A 17180-nucleotide genomic window follows, 5' to 3' on the forward strand; every position below is an offset into this window, starting at 1 on the left:
GCTGGCAAGTGACGCCATGATGCATCATTTGCTACTTGACTCAGTCGTAATGAAAGGAGTGCTCCTTCATCCTTCCATTTACTGGATACCTACTGCCAGGCACTGCTGGGGGGGTTCAGACAGTGTGCAAAACAATGAAAATATGAAAAAAAAAAGTTCAGGTTATGTTGCCTTTTTGAGAAGAGATACTAGTAATCTTTATGGATCATCGTAATACATAGAAGAGAGGTGGACGTTGGGGGTGGAAATCCAGTTCTAAGCCACAGGGCTTTGCAGAAGACAGGGCTCCCATTTGTACTGCTGGCTTCCCAGGGAGAAAGGCTTTGGAATTACTATATAAATGGGAGGTGAGAAAGCAGGGGCCCATGATGTCAGGCTTGGGGTGTGGGCCCCAGAGGCTGACAGGCTGCTGTGTGTGTGTGTGTGCACATGTGTGTGTTCTCCCACGGTGTGTGTGTGTGTGTGTGTGTGTGTGTGCCCTCAGCAATCCTGGCCTCCGAGAACTCCCTCCTGAGCTGGGGCAGCTGGGCAACCTTTGGCAGTTGGACATTGAAGACCTGAACATCAGCAACGTGCCCACGGAGATCAGAAAGGAAGGTAGGGCTTCCTCAGCACCGCCCCCTGGGAAAAATGACTCAAGTCCACTTGTTAAGGACCTTGGGGTGGAAGCTGCTGGGTGTCCCATGGAGCCCAACTGCGGGCTCCCATGGTTGGGAAGGTGCTGTAAAATTACCCAGAAAGTGATAGTTGCTGGGCACCGTGGTATTGCGATTGACCACATGATAAAAGTATCTTTGGTTCTGTGGGCAGGAAGGATTTTGTCTGGACGCCCTTGACTTTTGGACTCCACTTTTGGGATGATTAGTATCACACCTTTTCCCCATCAAACCCAATACTGCTCTCAACTTGCCCCATTAGAACATGTGCAAAGTGTTCCTTCAAGACAGGATGTTGTTTCCCAAGGGCCATGAGCATGTTCTTGTCTATACGTCCACAGTGTCTACTTTCCCCGCTCTGTGATTTTGCATAGGCCCCAAAGCGATGTTGTCTTACCTGCGCGCTCAGCTGCGGAAAGCAGAGAAGTGCAAGCTGATGAAAATGATCATCGTGGGTCCTCCGCGCCAGGGCAAGTCCACCCTCCTGGAGATCTTACAGACGGGGAGGGCCCCCCAGGTGGTGCACAGCGAGGCCACCATCAGGACCACCAAGTGGGAGCTCCAGAGGCCAGCTGGCTCGAGAGCCAAGGTCAAGGATGTTCGGTGTGCAGAGTCCCCCATGGGTGGGAGGGAGTTTTCCCTGGCACCTTCTGTCTCCTCTCCAGAGAGCCTGGGATTTTCACAGCCTGGTGTCTGGGGCCCAGGATATTTACAGGGGCCGCTGTGTGCTGTTTCAAAGTTCCTGCTAAGGGCCAGTGAATAATTTCTTAATATGACTTCATAGTTCTGTTACGGTTAAGTTGAGGCTTCGGGCCAGTGGTTTGGCCGTCCGTTAGATTTCTTTGATGAGCTTTTGAAGGCAGCAGTGGCCAGGCTCTGCCCTTCCTGGCTCTAAGGATTACAATTCAAATGGTCTGGGGTAGCTGTCCCCCAGAGCTGAGAGCAAACTGCTACCATAGACAGTGAGACCCAGCAGCACCTGCCCCTCGCGGGGAGGCTGAGAACCCACCCCCTGGAATGAATGCACTGTCCTGCCTAACACCTGCTTCCACCCCAAGTTCCGAAAAGTCTGGTTTTCAAGCCCCTATGTGGTGAACCTGTTAATCATCTTGTTTTGCGTTCAGCGTGAGACAAAGGAAAATGAAACTTGCCTCGCACTGGAATCAGAGAAGAGAGCCTGTAGAGGAATGCAGGGGTAGAATATCCCAGAATATAGAACGCTGGGAGCAACAGCTCAGGGGAGAACACACCCCTGGAATGCCTCCCTTACCTGTCGCAGTATTTGTAGGCACACAGAACCACACAGGGACCCAGGTGCAGGGAGGCTGTTCGGGGAAAACCAAGGGGCGTTGGGGCCAGAGGCTGCATGGTTTACCCGCCCCCTCCCCCAGCCCCAGCCCCCAGCACAGTGCCAACTAGAGACAACAATGTCTTGTTGCAGGATCTTTTTTACAAAATCACTTTCCAGGTAGGAAATTCCGGTTCGGGTCGTTAGGCATTTAGGCTGTACATTTTAGCGGACTCAGAAACCGGTCCTCTAAAGGGCAGAGCCCCGCCTTTTAATGCCATAACAGTCAAATAATACCAGCCCCACCACAACCCCCCAAAAGGCCCCAGGAGTGAATCTAACTACCCCGTGTCCAAAGGTTCTCTAAAGCCCCCAGGATCTCTGGATTCTCTCCTGGTTTTTTAAGCAAAACTACTCAATATCACTTTCTCCCAGCTATTCTTTAGCAAATGATTGTCTGACGTCTGGGGGGTGAATTGCAGTTTCCATTTTTCCTGTCCTTTGGCCCCTACTTCCTTTCTGCCGTTATTATCATTTCCCCTCCTTTAGTGGAAGGACAACCACCTGATGTTTCAGACGCCGAGCCCCGTAACGCCCTGTGTGTCTGGGCCTTCTGCCAGTTTAGAACAGCTGCCCGTTTTCATTTCTTTGCAAAAGCAGGTCAGCACGCCTTGTCTTGGAGGCCAAAATGCAGCATCTTGGAAATGATTCTTTGCTACAGAAAACTGCAATCTTAGCTGGTGGGGCCAGACTCTTAGCTCATAGAACGATAGAGAAACCACCGTTTACACAGTCTTTCCCGGCAGCACTACAGCTAATCTTTTGTTTGATTCCCACGTCGGGGAAGTTTCCCATCATCCTTGGTGGGCGCCGCCCTCTGGCCTACTCAAGTCCGGAGGCCGGAGGCCCGTCTCCTTGGCCTCGCCCTTGCACAGATGGAGGTTAAGCCTTGGCGTGGGCGCTGACGTCAGCACCGGGGTTCCCTCCAGCAGGATGTCTCCTAACTGTCTGCAGAGTTCAATCTGCAGAGGCAGGACAGAGCCCCCAGTGTTTGGCAGATACAGGTGGACGCGAACGGGAGCCAGCCATCCAGGAAGGCCTGCCCTCCCTCCTACCCCCGAATCTGTCAGGGGTAGATAGATGCTTCCAGAAGTCCACCTCCGCACTGCTGGGCCCCTTTCCCTCCCTTGGGTCACTTGCTTCCTGAGACGAACAGCAGGATGGGCAAAGCCCTTCCACTGCTGGGCCATTTTTAGGCCCCAATCCCAGCATCTGAAGTGATCAGTTATCCCGATAACTGTACAGCCTTGGTTCCTAAATGCCTCCTGTCGCTGCCCTTGTTGCTCAAGCAGGTTGAGTCTGTGGAATTCACCGTCTGGGACATCGGTGGCCCCGCCAGCATGGCCACTGTCAATCAGTGCTTCTTCACAGACAAGGCCCTGTATGTGGTGGTCTGGAACCTAGCACTGGGGGAGGAGGCCGTGGCCAACCTCCAGTTCTGGCTGCTCAACATCGAGGTGAGGAGATGCCAGCCAGCCCTGCGGTTGCCAGTCCTCAGAGTGTCACAGGGGTCTGCCACTTCTCTGAAGCATCCCCCTTCACTGAGGAAAAAAAAGAGAACAGAAAAGAAATGGTCAGGGAGAAACACTTTGCGTTTGGGCTGGTTTTCGGAGGACCCAGGATCCTAGGTCACAGTGAAACACTTAACAACCATCCTGAGCCAGGGGCACCTGGGTGGTTCAGTCGGCTAAGCACCCGACTCTTGATTTCAGCTCAGGTCACGATCTCATGGTCGTGAGATTGAACCCTGCATCAGGCTCTCTGCTGAGCGTGGAGCCTGCTTGGGATTCTCTCCGTCTCTCTCTGCGCCTCCCCTGCTCATGCTCTCTCTCTCACTCTCTAAAAAGAAAAAGAAAAGTGAAAAACCCTCCTCAGCCAGATTGTTGGTGGTGCTCTTGTAATTTTCTTCTACCTTAAATTTAAGAGCCCCCCACCCTTGGACCCAAAAGGAAAACAGAACTCCCCTCTCACGAGCAGAGGTGATGAGAGCCTGGATTCAGGCCACTGCCCCAGGGAGCTGACGTGCTGGCTGCAGGGATCAGAAATCCAGACCCTCCGGGGTGCCTCACGGAACCCCTCAGGGCCAAACAGGTTTTGCAGAGAGGAGTGCGGGGCACCTGGGAGCTGTTTCCCAGTGCCCCGATGCTCAGCCACGGGGTTCTCTCTGGCAGGCCAAGGCCCCCAACGCTGTGGTGCTGGTGGTTGGAACACACCTGGACTTAATCGAAACCAAATTCCGAGTGGAGAGAATCGCAACCCTGCGCGCCTACGTGCTGGCGTTGTGCCGTTCGCCCTCCGGGTCCAGGGCCACAGGCTTCCCGGACATCACCTTCAAACACTTACAGTGAGTGTCCTGCTTGCTCCTACCTTGTGCCTGAGGCTGCTGCTCCCTCCGGTGTCCATCTTTCCCGGGGACACTGGGATCCGCCTGCAGAGGGCTCCCCGAGCCGGGGACTGGGCTCCTCGGGGGCCCCTTCCGGGCTCAGCCCCCGGAGCAACTCGGCCCTGGGGAGGGCAAGGAGCCGCTAGAGGAGTGGCAGGGCAGAGCCTGGGCACACCCTCTCCACGCTTCTTTCCTGGTCCCCTCCTTCCCCGGGGCCAGTGCTGAGTGTGCATGGCCCCCACGGGACCAGGAGATTTGAGCTCGTGCACCACGCATCACATTTGCTGATCCCTGACCAAGGACAGACCCCACGGGCAGTCTTGGTCCTTGCATTGGGGCTGAGCGGTCTGGGCCAGTGCCAATGGAACTGGTGCCCTGGGCTTGTCACTTCTCTCACCTTCTGAGCTTGGACTCACGACAGCCCCGTGGGGTACAGGGACCGTTGTGCCCACTTCACAGATGGTAAAACAAGCCGAACGAGTGAAGTAAGCGTTCTCTCAGAGGAATCAAGTGTGTGTTACTACAGCCGTGCCGGTGGCTCTCAGCTTCCCTCACTCTGGGTGCAGTGCCGCGGACCTGGGTGCAGGTGACAGCCTGGGGCCACTTCTGCCCCGCTCAGAATGCGGGATCTGGCAGATCCTGACGCAGAATTTCCGGAATTCTTCGTGTGTCCTTGAGAACACCCCTGAGTCCTGTGACAATAGGAGCGCTGGCTCTGAGCCAGACACCTGGGTCCACCCCAAGTCTGCTCCTTTCCAGCTTGGAGGTCACCTTGCACCCGTGTGCAAGGTGTCACCTTCCTCCTCTGTAAAACGGGCGCACTCAGAACACATACTGCGTTGCTCCTAGTGAGACCTGGATACATTTGTCCGTGCCCACCTCTCACGAGCTCCCTTGACTTGCCAGCATTAGGGACAAAACCTGGGGAAACAGAGACACTACAGGGCTTGTCAGAGGGAAGATGTGTGATGAGTGATTGCCTTCTGTGTTACACTCGCAGCGAGCTCTCCTGCAAGAGTCTGGAAGGCCAGGAAGGGCTACGGCAGCTGATCTTCCACGTCACGTGCAACATGAAGGATGTGGGCAGCACCATAGGCTGCCAGAGACTCGCGGGGAGGCTGGTGGGTACCCGGCGCTTCTGACCGGAACCAGAGGGACTGCTCCCATTGCCTTGGGAACCCAAACTTCCCTCCCTCCCTGCTGTCAAACAAGTATGCTGGGTCCTCAGGCGCGGTGGTCCCAACACAAGAACCGTTTTCGGGAGGCGGGGGGGGGAGGGAGGCAAGGGGATGGGGCAGTGAGGGGAGAGGTTCACCTACCCGGGGGACACCTGGGTGGCTCAGTCGGTTAAGCGTCCGACTCTTGATGTCGGCTCAGGCCGTGATCTCACGGTTTGTGAGTTCAAGCCCCTCGGCGGGCTCTGCGCTGGCAGTGTGGAGCCTGCTTGGGATTCCCTCCCTCCCTCTCTCTCTCTCTCTCTCTCCCTATCTATCTCTCTCTCTCTCTGCCCCTCCCCTGCTTGTGCTCTCTCTCTCTCTCTTTGCAAATAAATAAACATTAAAAAAAAGAAGAAGAAGTTCACCTGCTGGGCCTCAGGGGCTGGCAGGCAGGGCTGGGGACCTGGGGACCCAGCCACCCACCTGTCCCCGCCCCCCCCAGATCCCCAGGAGCTACCTGAGCCTCCAGGAGGCAGTGCTGGCCGAGCAGCAGCGCCGAAGCCTGAGCGACGACGTGCAGTACCTGACGGACAGGCAGCTGGAGCAGCTGGTGGAGCAGACACCAGACAACGACATCAAAGACTATGAGGACCTGCAGTCCGGTGAGTGGGGGGCGGGGAGGCGGGCGCAGCGGCCCAGGTGGACTCCCACCGGCACAGGCGTGTCTACGAATGGCTGGCAAAGCACTTCAGGTGTTTGTGATTCGGGGGCCACAAAAAAAATTGTCAGGAGCAGGCAAGTGTGCCAAACTGGAACCCATGAGAGGTGGAGATCAACGGCCGGGGGCTCCCCCGCTGGCCGCGTCGGATTAGCACGTGGGCAAGACTTACGAGACTGGGCGGCCGACCCGGCTAAAGGGCCATGCGTTTTGGGAGCCTTGGTTGCTTTCCTAGGAAGAACGTGTGGCCTGGGCCCCTCGGGATGAGGCCACCCCAGAGTCCTTCGCCCCTTGTCTGACGCTGCTTCCTCCCGCCCGCCTCCCTGGGCAGCCATCAGCTTCCTCATAGAGACCGGCACCCTGCTGCACTTCCCAGACACCAGCCACGGCCTGAGGAACCTCTACTTCCTCGACCCCATTTGGCTGTCCGAATGTCTGCAGAGGATCTTCAACATCAAGGGCTCCCGCTCAGTGGCCAAGAACGGGGTGATCCGGGCCGAGGACCTCAGGATGCTGCTGGTGGGGACCGGCTTCACACAGCAGACAGAGGAGCAGTACTTCCAGTTCCTGGCCAAGTTCGAGATCGCCCTGCCGGTGGCCAACGACAGGTGAGCCCTCGGCCGGGCTGCCCGCACTGCTCCCTAGAGGAAGGACTTGGGACTGGGGGCACTGGTGGCTGGAACGAGATGTCCAGGGATGGGCCATAGTGAGGACCCGCCTGCCTGGGCTGGCTGCTCCTTCCTGTGCCGTGGGATTCCCTTTTCAGGGGATTCAAAGAAAATGCATTTATTGAAAAAGTGCAGGAAACCGTGCAAGAATGGCATTAAAAATATTCTGGAGGCTGGGGGAGGGAGTTCATGTTTTAGAGGGTTGACTGCTTGGGTATTTGGTGAATACATATGGGTTAAGTGACGAGGGTGCCCACGCTAATTACACAGCCTGGCTTCAAAAGGCAGAGAGGGCAGGGGCTGGGGGCCGGGTACTCATGGGTCTGAGCTAGTGATGATACATCTAACCCAGCTGGGTGCTCAGGGCCTCCTGGCCCTAATTTCCTCCTGGGTCTAATACCAGTGCCGCCCAGGAGGCAGCAGCCAGGACTCCAGATCCACAGACCAGACCACACAGACCAAATGCACCTACTATAGACCTTGTCACCACCCACCCCCGACCCCAGAGCTCTGGGGAGATGACCACTGGAGGTCATCTGGAGCTCCCGCGAAGCTGGCCTGGACCCTGTGTGGCCAGCCCAGAGACTCTGCCTGCATAGACTGGGGCCTCTCAGGAGCCAGACCTCAGTCACTGTGCCTGAGGCACGACTCAGATTTCCACTCAACCTTATAACTACAGGAGAGGGCCTCAGTCCTTCTTGTCACTCCAGCCCCCTGGGGGCCATGAGTGAGTCCTAAAAAGAGAAACTCCAGAGAGGAACTGAGAGTCCGCAAGATACCTCATACCGTGGCCCAGGGTGTGTCCTGGACTTTGGTCCGTGCAACATGAGGCAGCCTCTGAGTTGACAGCATTGCCAAAATCTGACGATTTTCTGGTTATTTTACCGACAGGACAGAGAAAGGTGGGAATTCCTGCACTCAGGAAAGGCAAGGCAGTTGTCTACACATGTGTGTCCGGGTGGACCATAAAATCAGCCAGGTCATGGCCAAGTGTCCAAAGAGGCTTATAGCACAGCGGGTCAGACCACAGAGCCAGAATGCCTGAGTATGAACCCCAACTGCCCTTCTTGCCTCACCTGTAAAATGGGAATAATGCGATTACCAACGAGTATTATAGTTGTTGTGAGGATTAAATACAACAATGCACGTTGGGGTACTTGGGTGGCTCATTCGGTTAAGCGTTTGACTCGATTTCAGCTCCGGTCATGATCTCATGGTTCATGAGATCAAGTCCCGAGTTCGGCTCTATGCTGACAGCACAGAACCTGCTTGGGATTCTCTCTCTCCCTTTCTCTCTCGGCCCCTCCCCCACTTTCTCTCTCTCACCCTCTCTCTCAAAATAAATAGACATTTAAATAATAATAATAATAAAATTAGATAATACACGTAAAGTATTCAAGGTATCTCTTGCACTTGAAGGCTCCAAAGACATCAGTACAACTTACTGTCACTCTTCCTTTGTGTTAAGTACTCAGAGCCAGTGGCATCTGGTTTCATATAAAGTAACGAATATCCGAGCATTTTCCATTTTAGCACAGGTGTGATGGTTCCCCTGTGCCCTAGGCTGAGTTCCATCTCTTTGCACATAAGCCTTTATCTGGTCAGTGATGCTACTGACCATCTCTGAGAGCTCCTGTCCCACCAAGGCAGTCATGGTGGTGTAGCATGAGTGAACCAGCTCCCGGGTACAGACCCGGTGCCCTGCCCAGGGTTTCATGGCTTTATGTTCAACAGGCACATGAACATAGACCCCATCTTGCTGACACTGTGGTTATCCCCTGGTTCAGGCTTCCCAGCTAGTAATTGCTCTCAAGTAGGTCAGCAGGCGTCCGTGGTCTTGCTCCACATACCTTGAGAAGAGCTTCCGTTGCCAGTCTGGATCTCTTCGTTTACCATGCTGGCTTCTGAGTCATCTCTGCCTTTGGAAATATTGAGCCCCTGCTCTGTGTGTGCCGTGTTGCCTGCGGGGGCTCCTGCGTCCAGAGCAAGCTCTCTGCACTCACTCTTACACCTACAAAGACGTGGGCAGCGTAAGATCCAAGCTGAGTGTGATGTGGGCGAAAGAAGCGGAATAAATCATGCAAGGCACTGACAAGGGCCTCCCACTTGGGGAAGAGACAGAACAGCTAGATAACAAGGACTTTTCAGAACATGAAGGAATAAATCAAGGTGTCCTGCTGGCCAAGGCCAGGGGTGGAGGGAAAGGTGATTGAGAAGGTCCTTTTACTCAAGATCTGAAGTGGCTAAAAAGAACCTAACACTTCATTGCCTGCCCCCTTTGGGCCTCACCTGCACAGCCCCTGTCCATCCTCCACCAACTCTGTGGGATAAGTGTCCTTTCTCGTCCCACGTCAGGGAGGTGGAATCTCAATATGGTTACACTGCATGCCAAAAACACAGAGCCGGGATTAAGTATTCTTTTACAGTATTTTCGAGGGTCTCTTCCAGAAAGTTCTAAAGACATTTTATTGGACCTAAACTGATGTATTTTAAAAGCATCAGGGGAGCTGAAGGCAAGGCCTTTGTTGAGAAAAGGGCACACCCAGGGGCTCCCCTGTGCCTGCCTGCCTCCACAGCTCCACACACACACAGAACATGCTGGTTTTCAGGCACGCTCTCAGTGGGACCTCCCCAGGCTTCAGCTGTTTCCCACTGACCACAGTCATGAACAGCTCACTGACTCAGTGACTCAGCACTTTTACGATGAGCAAGAGTGCTCTCATAAACCATCCCTCTGTGCAAAAACAGCCTCGTCCTGACTTTGAAGGCGATTGTGTTGTCTCAACTGTCCAAGAACAATAAATAGCTTCGAAGGCCAAAAATGTTACTCTGACCCCAATATCTGCATTGTCCTTGGAACCGTGCAGCTGTATTTGTTTTTCCTCCACCATCCAAAGTTCATTTTAAGTGATTTCCCCGATCACAACCCACTTTTACAGAGCGCGAACCGTGACTTGCTATGTCTGACGGGTTTATGACTACAGATGTTTTCATGTCTTCCCTCGGGATATCCTAGTCGCCGTCTTAGAGACCTTCCTTGATACGTGTGCTTGCTGTGCCCATCTTCATTTTCTCTTGGAGCATTTATTCTCAATACAGAAACTACTGTCTCTTTATAAAAGTAAAATTCCAAAGGCCCCAGGGGGGAGGGACTTGGGCAGAGTGCCCTGGACAGCTCAGGCCACGCTGTTCACCTGTCCCCTTTGTTGTGTTTCAGCTATCTTCTGCCACACCTCCTTCCGTCCAAACCCGGCCTGGACACTCACGGCATGCGACACCCCAAGGCCAATACCATTCAGAGAGTGTTTAAGATGAGCTTCGTTCCTGTTGGCTTCTGGCAAAGGTTTATAGCACGGATGCTGATCAGCCTGGCGGAGATGGACCTCCAGGTAGCTGCCGTTTCTGCATGGGGTTGGCGTGCGGGGGAGGGGGTGGAGAATGTGTGCGCAGCAGCTGTAGCTGAGCCCTCGAGGGAAGGAGATGGCCCTTCATGGGAGGGGCTTGATCAAAACCCCTTTTCCTGCAGCAAAGCTACTGACTTAGGGCCAGGAGGCCAGTGTGGCACGGCTGCCTTCTCTTCTGTAGGCTGGCAGACCCATTTGAACCATTCTGCAAATACCAAATCAGCACCTCACTGGCTCAGAATACTCATTTTAGGAGCAGTGGTTGTAAATCAATCGATATCAAAATTCCCCTGGAGGGGTCACCTGGGTGGCTCAGTCGGTTAAGCATTTGACTCTTGAATTCAGCTCAGGTCATGATTTCATGGACCCCATGTCAGCTCCACGATGGGCTTGGAGACTGCCCGGGATTCTCTCTCCCCTTTTCTCTCTGTTCCTCCCCTGCTTGTGTGAGCATGTGTATGCACTCTCTCACTCTCTCCCTCTCAAAAAAAGAAAACAAAATCCCCTAGCTTGTTAGGACATAGATGGCTGGTCCCCCTCAGAGGTTTTGATCAGGTGGGTATGGACTGGGACCCATCATTTTGCATACCTAACCCTTGTCCCCAGTGATGCCACTGGGTGGTTTGGGGACCACACTTGGAGAACCATGGCTTTAGAACCATGTTTTTGCCCATCAGGCTGTGCGCTAGAAGCCAATGTGAACCTGGGGAGCTTCTAACAGACATGGACAGAGCCCAGATGGCTTAACTTAGAATCTCTCAGGGCAGCACCCAGGCATTGGTAGTTTTTAAAGCTTGGCAGGTTATTTCATCATCCAGTCAAGCTTGAGAACCAGGAGTGTAGAGCTTTAACTTGGTCTGGAAGCAACAAGAACCCAAGAAGTTGCTTTCTGTGGGTTCACCTGGGGTGGTTGAAAGGCGTCCTGGCTGTCCGTCAACGTGAATTTCATGCAAAACAGTAACATGAAAGTAGCATTTGTATGGAGTGGTGTTTCTCAAAGTGGGGTTCCTGGACCAGCAGAGGCAGCCTTACCTGGGAGCTTGTTAGAAATGCAAATTCTTGGGCCCACCCTGGACCCACTACATCAGAACCCCCAGGATGGAGGCCAGCACTCTGTTTTTCACAAGCCTTCCAGGGGATTCTGACCCACTCTACAATATGAGCACCCCGGCATAAACTTGGACTATTGAATAATTGGCATTAAATTCAGAATGGATTTATTTTTTACCACATTGTAATTAAAAGGCTCTTATAGAATTAGCAACTCCTTGACTAATTAAAGATATTCTTTGATCTCCCCATTTTACTGAAATGTTAAAAAATAAATACAAGAGCCTGAAAATCATAACTGCTGTGGCCCGTGTTATGGGGAGTTTGGTGGGGGGGGGGGGACTTGTTTGCAAGGCCTGGAGGGCACACTGGTGGGAAAAGCGGGTGCAGGAGCTGGCTCATCTACAGTCCCGATTCGGTCACGCTGCCCTCCCTTTGAACTCATTGTCCTGCCACGTTCTAAGTGGGAGGTCACAACACAGCGTCCTCATCCTCGTCATCGTGTGGGGTCTGAGCTCCCAAGTGGGCTCAGTGTTGGGGGTGGGGGGCAGGCGCCCTTCCAGGCAGCATCCCTCACTCAAAATGAGGGGGAAAGTCCCATTGAAATTCAGATGAGAGGGATTTCAGTCTCAGGAGCAATCAAGGCGTACAAATTCAAGCGAGGATGAAATGCTGGCCACTTTTCACCTCTCAAATCAGCAAAGAGTAAAGCCATAGTAGCCCCCAGAATCATGACGCGGTTCATACCCTGTGGTCAGAGTGTATATGTTCTAATCGTTTCTAAAGCAATTGCTCAGTACACATCCAGGGCTAAGAGTATTCCAACCCTCTGATGCAATAATCCCACTGCTAACACTGTGAACTAAGGAAATCAGAGAAAGTTTTGTGACTTTTCACATTCTACTGGCTCACAGTCTGCATTATTAGATAAGGCTTTCTTTTTTTAAGTTTATTTATTTATTTTGAGAGAGGCAGAGACAGTGTGAGCAGAGGAGGGACAGAATGAGTGAGACAGAGAATCCCAAGCAGGCTCTGCGCTGGTAAGTGCAAACTTGGGGCTCGAACTCACGAACAAACCATGAGATTATGACCTGAGTGGAAATCAAGAGTTGGCTGCTTAACCAACTGAGCCACCCAGGTGCCCTGGGAAGTTACTACACTTAGTAAAATATTGAGCTTTAGAAAAATGAATTTTATATGAGTTATTAATGGCATAGGAAAAGTGAGGTTTTTAAAAGCATACAAATTTAGAAAATTAGAAGTACAAATTTAGAAAATATGGCCTCAGCTATTTTCTAAACATACATGTAAACAGAAAAAAAATCCTGGATTAATATACACCAAAATATACCAAAATAGTGTTGTTTTGTGTTCTTTTGCACATTTGTCTGTATTTTCTACATTTTCTAACATAAATTGTTGCTCGTAAAGTCAGGGAGGGAAAAGATTTAAACAGAAGAAGCCTATTATTATCAATCCTTTGGGGAAAATGTGCTCCTAGAGTATCCTGGAGACCCGTTCAGATAATGCAGTGTTTAATTTGGCAGCAGGATGCGTGGTGCAGGAGGAGGGGGTGGGAAAGATGGGGGTCATTTATCACGATGGGGCCACACCGGTCTCTCCAGAGCTCTGTTCAGGGCCAGTGAGGAGGCCGGAATACTTAAGCAGCATCTTTTCTCTGTCTTTCAGCTTTTTGAAAACAAGAAGAATACTAAAAGCAGACACAGGAAAGTCACCATTTATAGTTTTACAGGAAACCAGAGAAATCGCTGCAGTACGTTCAGAGTGAAAAGAAATCAGACCATCTATTGGCAGGAAGGGCTCCTGGTCACTTTTGATGGGGGCTACCTCAGGTAGGAATACTTGAGAACCCACGTGACTGGGTCAACGTGGTGCCGTGGAAATAGCCCCGTGGAGGCCTCTTCTGGGAGACTGTCCACTGGTGTCCAGAGTTCTGTTCCCAAGAGCAGCTCATCATGGCAGTTTGCTAGAAATACGAGACTCTCCCCTGAAAATATCCAGAGGCTCCCTGTCTCCTCACCTCCTTCCTCTCCCTGTGAGAGAGGGTATGGTGACCACAGCCCAGGACTTGAGGGAAGTGGGCGGGCACTGAGCTCCAGCACCCCCCACCCCCGTGGTCACTTAGGTGACACCTGCAAGAGCCTTGCAACCATCTAGCCCTATCCCCTTGTCCTAAGTGACAATGGCCCAGGTGACCCCGCTGGTTCCCCAGCCCGGATCCTACGTGCAACATAACGAGTTACCTCATTTAGCTCCCTTTTCCTGTCTACCTTTTTGAGAGACAGAAAGACATAAAGTCAACTCAAGAGGTTTAATAAATGACTTTTAATCAGTTTTAATAAACACACACACTTATTTCATATTTACAATGAGTTTTTCAAAAAATTCTTCAGTTGCATGAGAAGAGAAGAGTAATGTATCTTCTTTTGAGGACCTGACTTGAGCCCCTCTCTTTGCCTAGGGTTTTCATGTAGATGTTCCCACTTAAAGCTCACAGCTGCCACCTGGCAGATGAGAATCTTGTGGTTCAGAGAAGGCGAGAACCTTCCCCAAGGCCACACCTGGAGATCTGATTCTAGCCTGAGCATCCCCTACTGCCAAGGCCTCATTACATCCACCTCATGGCATTGGGAAGTCGTGGGGGCACAAGGCAGGGTCAGGCACACGAGGGGGTCCCCTTGACAGTCCTGCCTGGGCACAGGGTACTGGGGTGGGATGGTGGGGTCCCTGGGGTTTAGGTCTTGCCCTGGCGGCAAGGAGATCATCCCAGGGCCCTCCACGGGCAGATCACAGTGGACTCTTTCTGGGTTGCAGTGTGGAATCCTCGGACGTGAACTGGAAAAAGAAAAAAAGTGGAGGAATAAAAATCATTTGCCAGTCAGAAATGAGGGACTTCTCTGCAATGGCTTTTATCACAGACCATGTCAATTCCTTGATCGATCAGTGGTTTCCTGGTAAGAGAATGTTCTGGAACCAAGTCTTTGCTCATGTTAATATTTCTTTATGAATCAGGGTGGGGCACATTATTTAGGGAAGTCTCACTGGGATTCAGCCCAAGGCAACCAGAGAGGTCTGGCCCTTTGGCAGAATCCTGATCTCAGGGAAGTATGGCTGTGTCATGGGGGTGGGTGCTATGGGGAAGACGTGGGCCCGGGCCCCACAGGGTGTGTGCAGAACTTGGCCCCCTGGCTTCCCACAGTGTGTGGGAAGGAAGACTACCCTGGGTACCACGCATGGTCCAGGAAGACGTTGCGTGTGAACTTCACGTGGGTCTTTTCTGCACAGTGAGGCTAGTGCTGAAATCTGGGGGCACCGCATGGATGCAGATTTAACCCTTACACAGGGGTGGGGAGGCAAGAGAGCCACACCTGTCAAGGACCCCCATTTTTCTTTCCTGCCTGCCCCCATCCTCAAATCCCAGAGGTGATCAACCACCCACATGGCCCTTTGATCAGTTTCTCCATTGACAATCCACCCAAAGAAAACACTTTTTGAAGTGAAGCTTTTGAGGCCCTCTGTTTGTTTTGCTACCAGAGTGGAGACAAACCCGCAGGGTGTCCTGCAGAGAGGAGGCTGTCTGGGGCCAAGCAGGCAGCCTCTTCCCCATGAGCCCTCAACCCCTGAAGGCTGGCAGCTGAGAGGGCAGTGCTGGGTTTGGACACCAAGACCTGCTTGGCCAGCCTTCTAACCTCCCCAAGCTGGCTTCTCACTTGAAGCCATCCCTGCATCCCCAGGCAGGGGGTCATCGGAGGACATGGCAGGATGTATGCTTTGGACACCTGGGCCTGGGATCCTTCCAGGGTTGATGGAAAAGCTGACCTACAAGGCAAAAATCTTAGAAAGGAGCCTAAGAGAAGGCAGTTTGGGTGTGCTTGGCCATCCAAGGGAGCCTCCCTGGGCTTTTATGACTCCCCGCCAACCAGAGAGCCCTACAGCAGGTGCTTCTGCAGATGTGAGGGGGGCGGGGCAGGGGGTGCATTAGATAATCACCTGAGACAGGAGGGGCTGGGCCGAGCACCTGAGACAGGGCTGCCCAGGAGAGAGCACCACCCGCCAGCTAGCAGGATATATTATACACAGGGCTGCAGATAGCAAATGTGCCCAGAAGCTTCTAAGAGTCCCCCTCCTACCCTGCACAAGACAGGCCATCAGCTCACCCTGAGGGTTCCTCTACAGGGGGCCATGGAGCCTGTTTCTTTGCACCTCCTTTCAGAGGCGGGCAGCAAAGCTGTGTGTCTCCTGCCCGGGGGAACGCAGGTAAAATGACTAGGTTCTATTTTAATTTGTACTCATTTCTCCCCCCTGCATTGCTCTTCTAGGAAGGATCGGAGTAATTGCAAGCCTTATGTTTCTAATTTTAAGAACGGCTCCTTATTGGTTGTGGTTCGGTTGTTGGAGCGTGACATAGCTCCGACCCAGCCCGCAGCATCCTGTCAGGGCCCGGCTGTGCAGGAGGGATCCCCAACCTCTCAGCCCTGCCTCAGCCAGCCGGCTCAGGGTCTAGACCACCCACTGTCTGTCCAGTGCATCCCTGACCTTTCCCTGTGCGCGTCTTTCCTGGTGAAGGATCTCGCTGTCCAAAAAAGAACCCAAGTCATGGTTCAGCCACTCCCTGGGGTCCAGGCAGGGGCACACAGACCCCCTCCCGTGAAAAGCCCACCCAGCCCAAAGTTGCAGGGTGCTACCTGCAGCCACCTTCATGTGAACTGTGTCCTTCTCTGTCCCCATTTAGCCCTGACAGCCACAGAAAGCGACGGGACACCACTCATGGAGCAGTACGTCCCCTGCCCAGTCTGCGAGACCTCCTGGGCCCAGCACACCGACCCGAGTGAGAAATCAGAGGGCGTACAGTACTTCGACATGGAAGACTGCGTGCTGACAGCCATTGAGCAGGACTTCATCTCCTGCCCCAGACACCCTGACCTCCCCGTGCCTCTCCAGGAGCTGGTTCCTGAGCTGTTCATGACTGACTTCCCGGCCAGGTAGGCCACAGCACCACACTGCATGGCTGGCCCCCACCTTGGGGCTGCCCTAGCCATGCTTCCCACACAATCTCCTGTGACCTTTACGTCCCTGTCCTAGGCTGCCCAAAGGGAACCAGGCTGTCAGCTTGCCATTTTTGAGGCCACAACAGGCTCAGCTGAGCCGATCACCTGGAGGGGCACACCATTCTGGGTCCCCACACTGTGTTTCCATCACATCGCCTGAGCTCCTTTGCACTAAGTTTGCTATTCCCCCTGACTCCTCCTTTTCCTGCCGGCTCAAGGAATGGGAGGCAAATTCTCCTTGGCGGTGTTCAGGAAGGGGGCGCTCCAGACCTACAGCCGCATTTGCCTTTCCTGGCAAACGAGAGCATTTGGATCCCTGAATCTGTTCTCCTTTTTTTGTTGTTAATTTTTTTTAATGTTTATCTATTTTTGAGAGACAGAGCACAAGTGAGGGAGGGGCAGAGAGAGAGGGAGACACAGAGAATTGGAAGCAGGCTCCAGGTTCTGAGTTGTCATCACAGAGCCCAATGTGGGGCTCAAACTCAGGAACAGTGAGATCATGACCTAGGCCAGTGTTGGACACTTAACCTACTGAGCCACCTAGGTGCCCCAATCTGTTCTTTTTTTTTTTTTTTTAAGTTTATTTATTTATTTTGGGAAGAGAGCACAAGTCGGGGAAGAGCAGAGAGAGAGGGAGAGAGAGAGAATCCCAAGCAGACTCCACACTGTCAGCACAGAGCCCAATGGGGGGCTTGAACTCACAAACCGTGAGATCATGACCAAGGTG

The 17180-nt window shown here is 52.9% G+C and overlaps 1 protein-coding gene and 1 long non-coding RNA gene across 5 annotated transcripts in view; one reads left to right on the top strand and one right to left on the bottom strand.

The window, feature by feature from the left end:
- Positions 1–17180, top strand: part of LRRK1 (leucine rich repeat kinase 1) — a 148997-nt gene that overhangs the window by 91741 nt on the left and 40076 nt on the right. For all 4 annotated transcript variants that reach the window (XR_006218453.1, XM_042988215.1, XM_042988214.1 and 1 more), the window contains exons 14-24: positions 485–597; positions 1031–1245; positions 3297–3461; positions 4176–4348; positions 5388–5508; positions 6047–6206; positions 6594–6870; positions 10148–10319; positions 13074–13237; positions 14220–14359; positions 16138–16387. Coding sequence is in view for 3 of the 4 variants with exons in the window: in XM_042988215.1 (XP_042844149.1) it covers positions 485–597; positions 1031–1245; positions 3297–3461; positions 4176–4348; positions 5388–5508; positions 6047–6206; positions 6594–6870; positions 10148–10319; positions 13074–13237; positions 14220–14359; positions 16138–16387 (1950 nt within the window). In the remaining variant the exon portion in view is untranslated. The remainder of the gene's footprint in view (positions 1–484; positions 598–1030; positions 1246–3296; positions 3462–4175; positions 4349–5387; positions 5509–6046; positions 6207–6593; positions 6871–10147; positions 10320–13073; positions 13238–14219; positions 14360–16137; positions 16388–17180) is intronic.
- LOC122239402 lies at positions 2190–3716 on the bottom strand. The gene is made up of 2 exons (XR_006218455.1): positions 3675–3716; positions 2190–3545 (listed from the first exon to the last, which is right to left on the bottom strand). It is a non-coding gene; the product is annotated as an uncharacterized LOC122239402 (long non-coding RNA).

The sequence above is a fragment of the Panthera tigris genome, chromosome B3 (genome assembly GCF_018350195.1).
Source record: "Panthera tigris isolate Pti1 chromosome B3, P.tigris_Pti1_mat1.1, whole genome shotgun sequence".
In the NCBI taxonomy this organism is placed as follows: domain Eukaryota; kingdom Metazoa; phylum Chordata; class Mammalia; order Carnivora; family Felidae; genus Panthera; species Panthera tigris.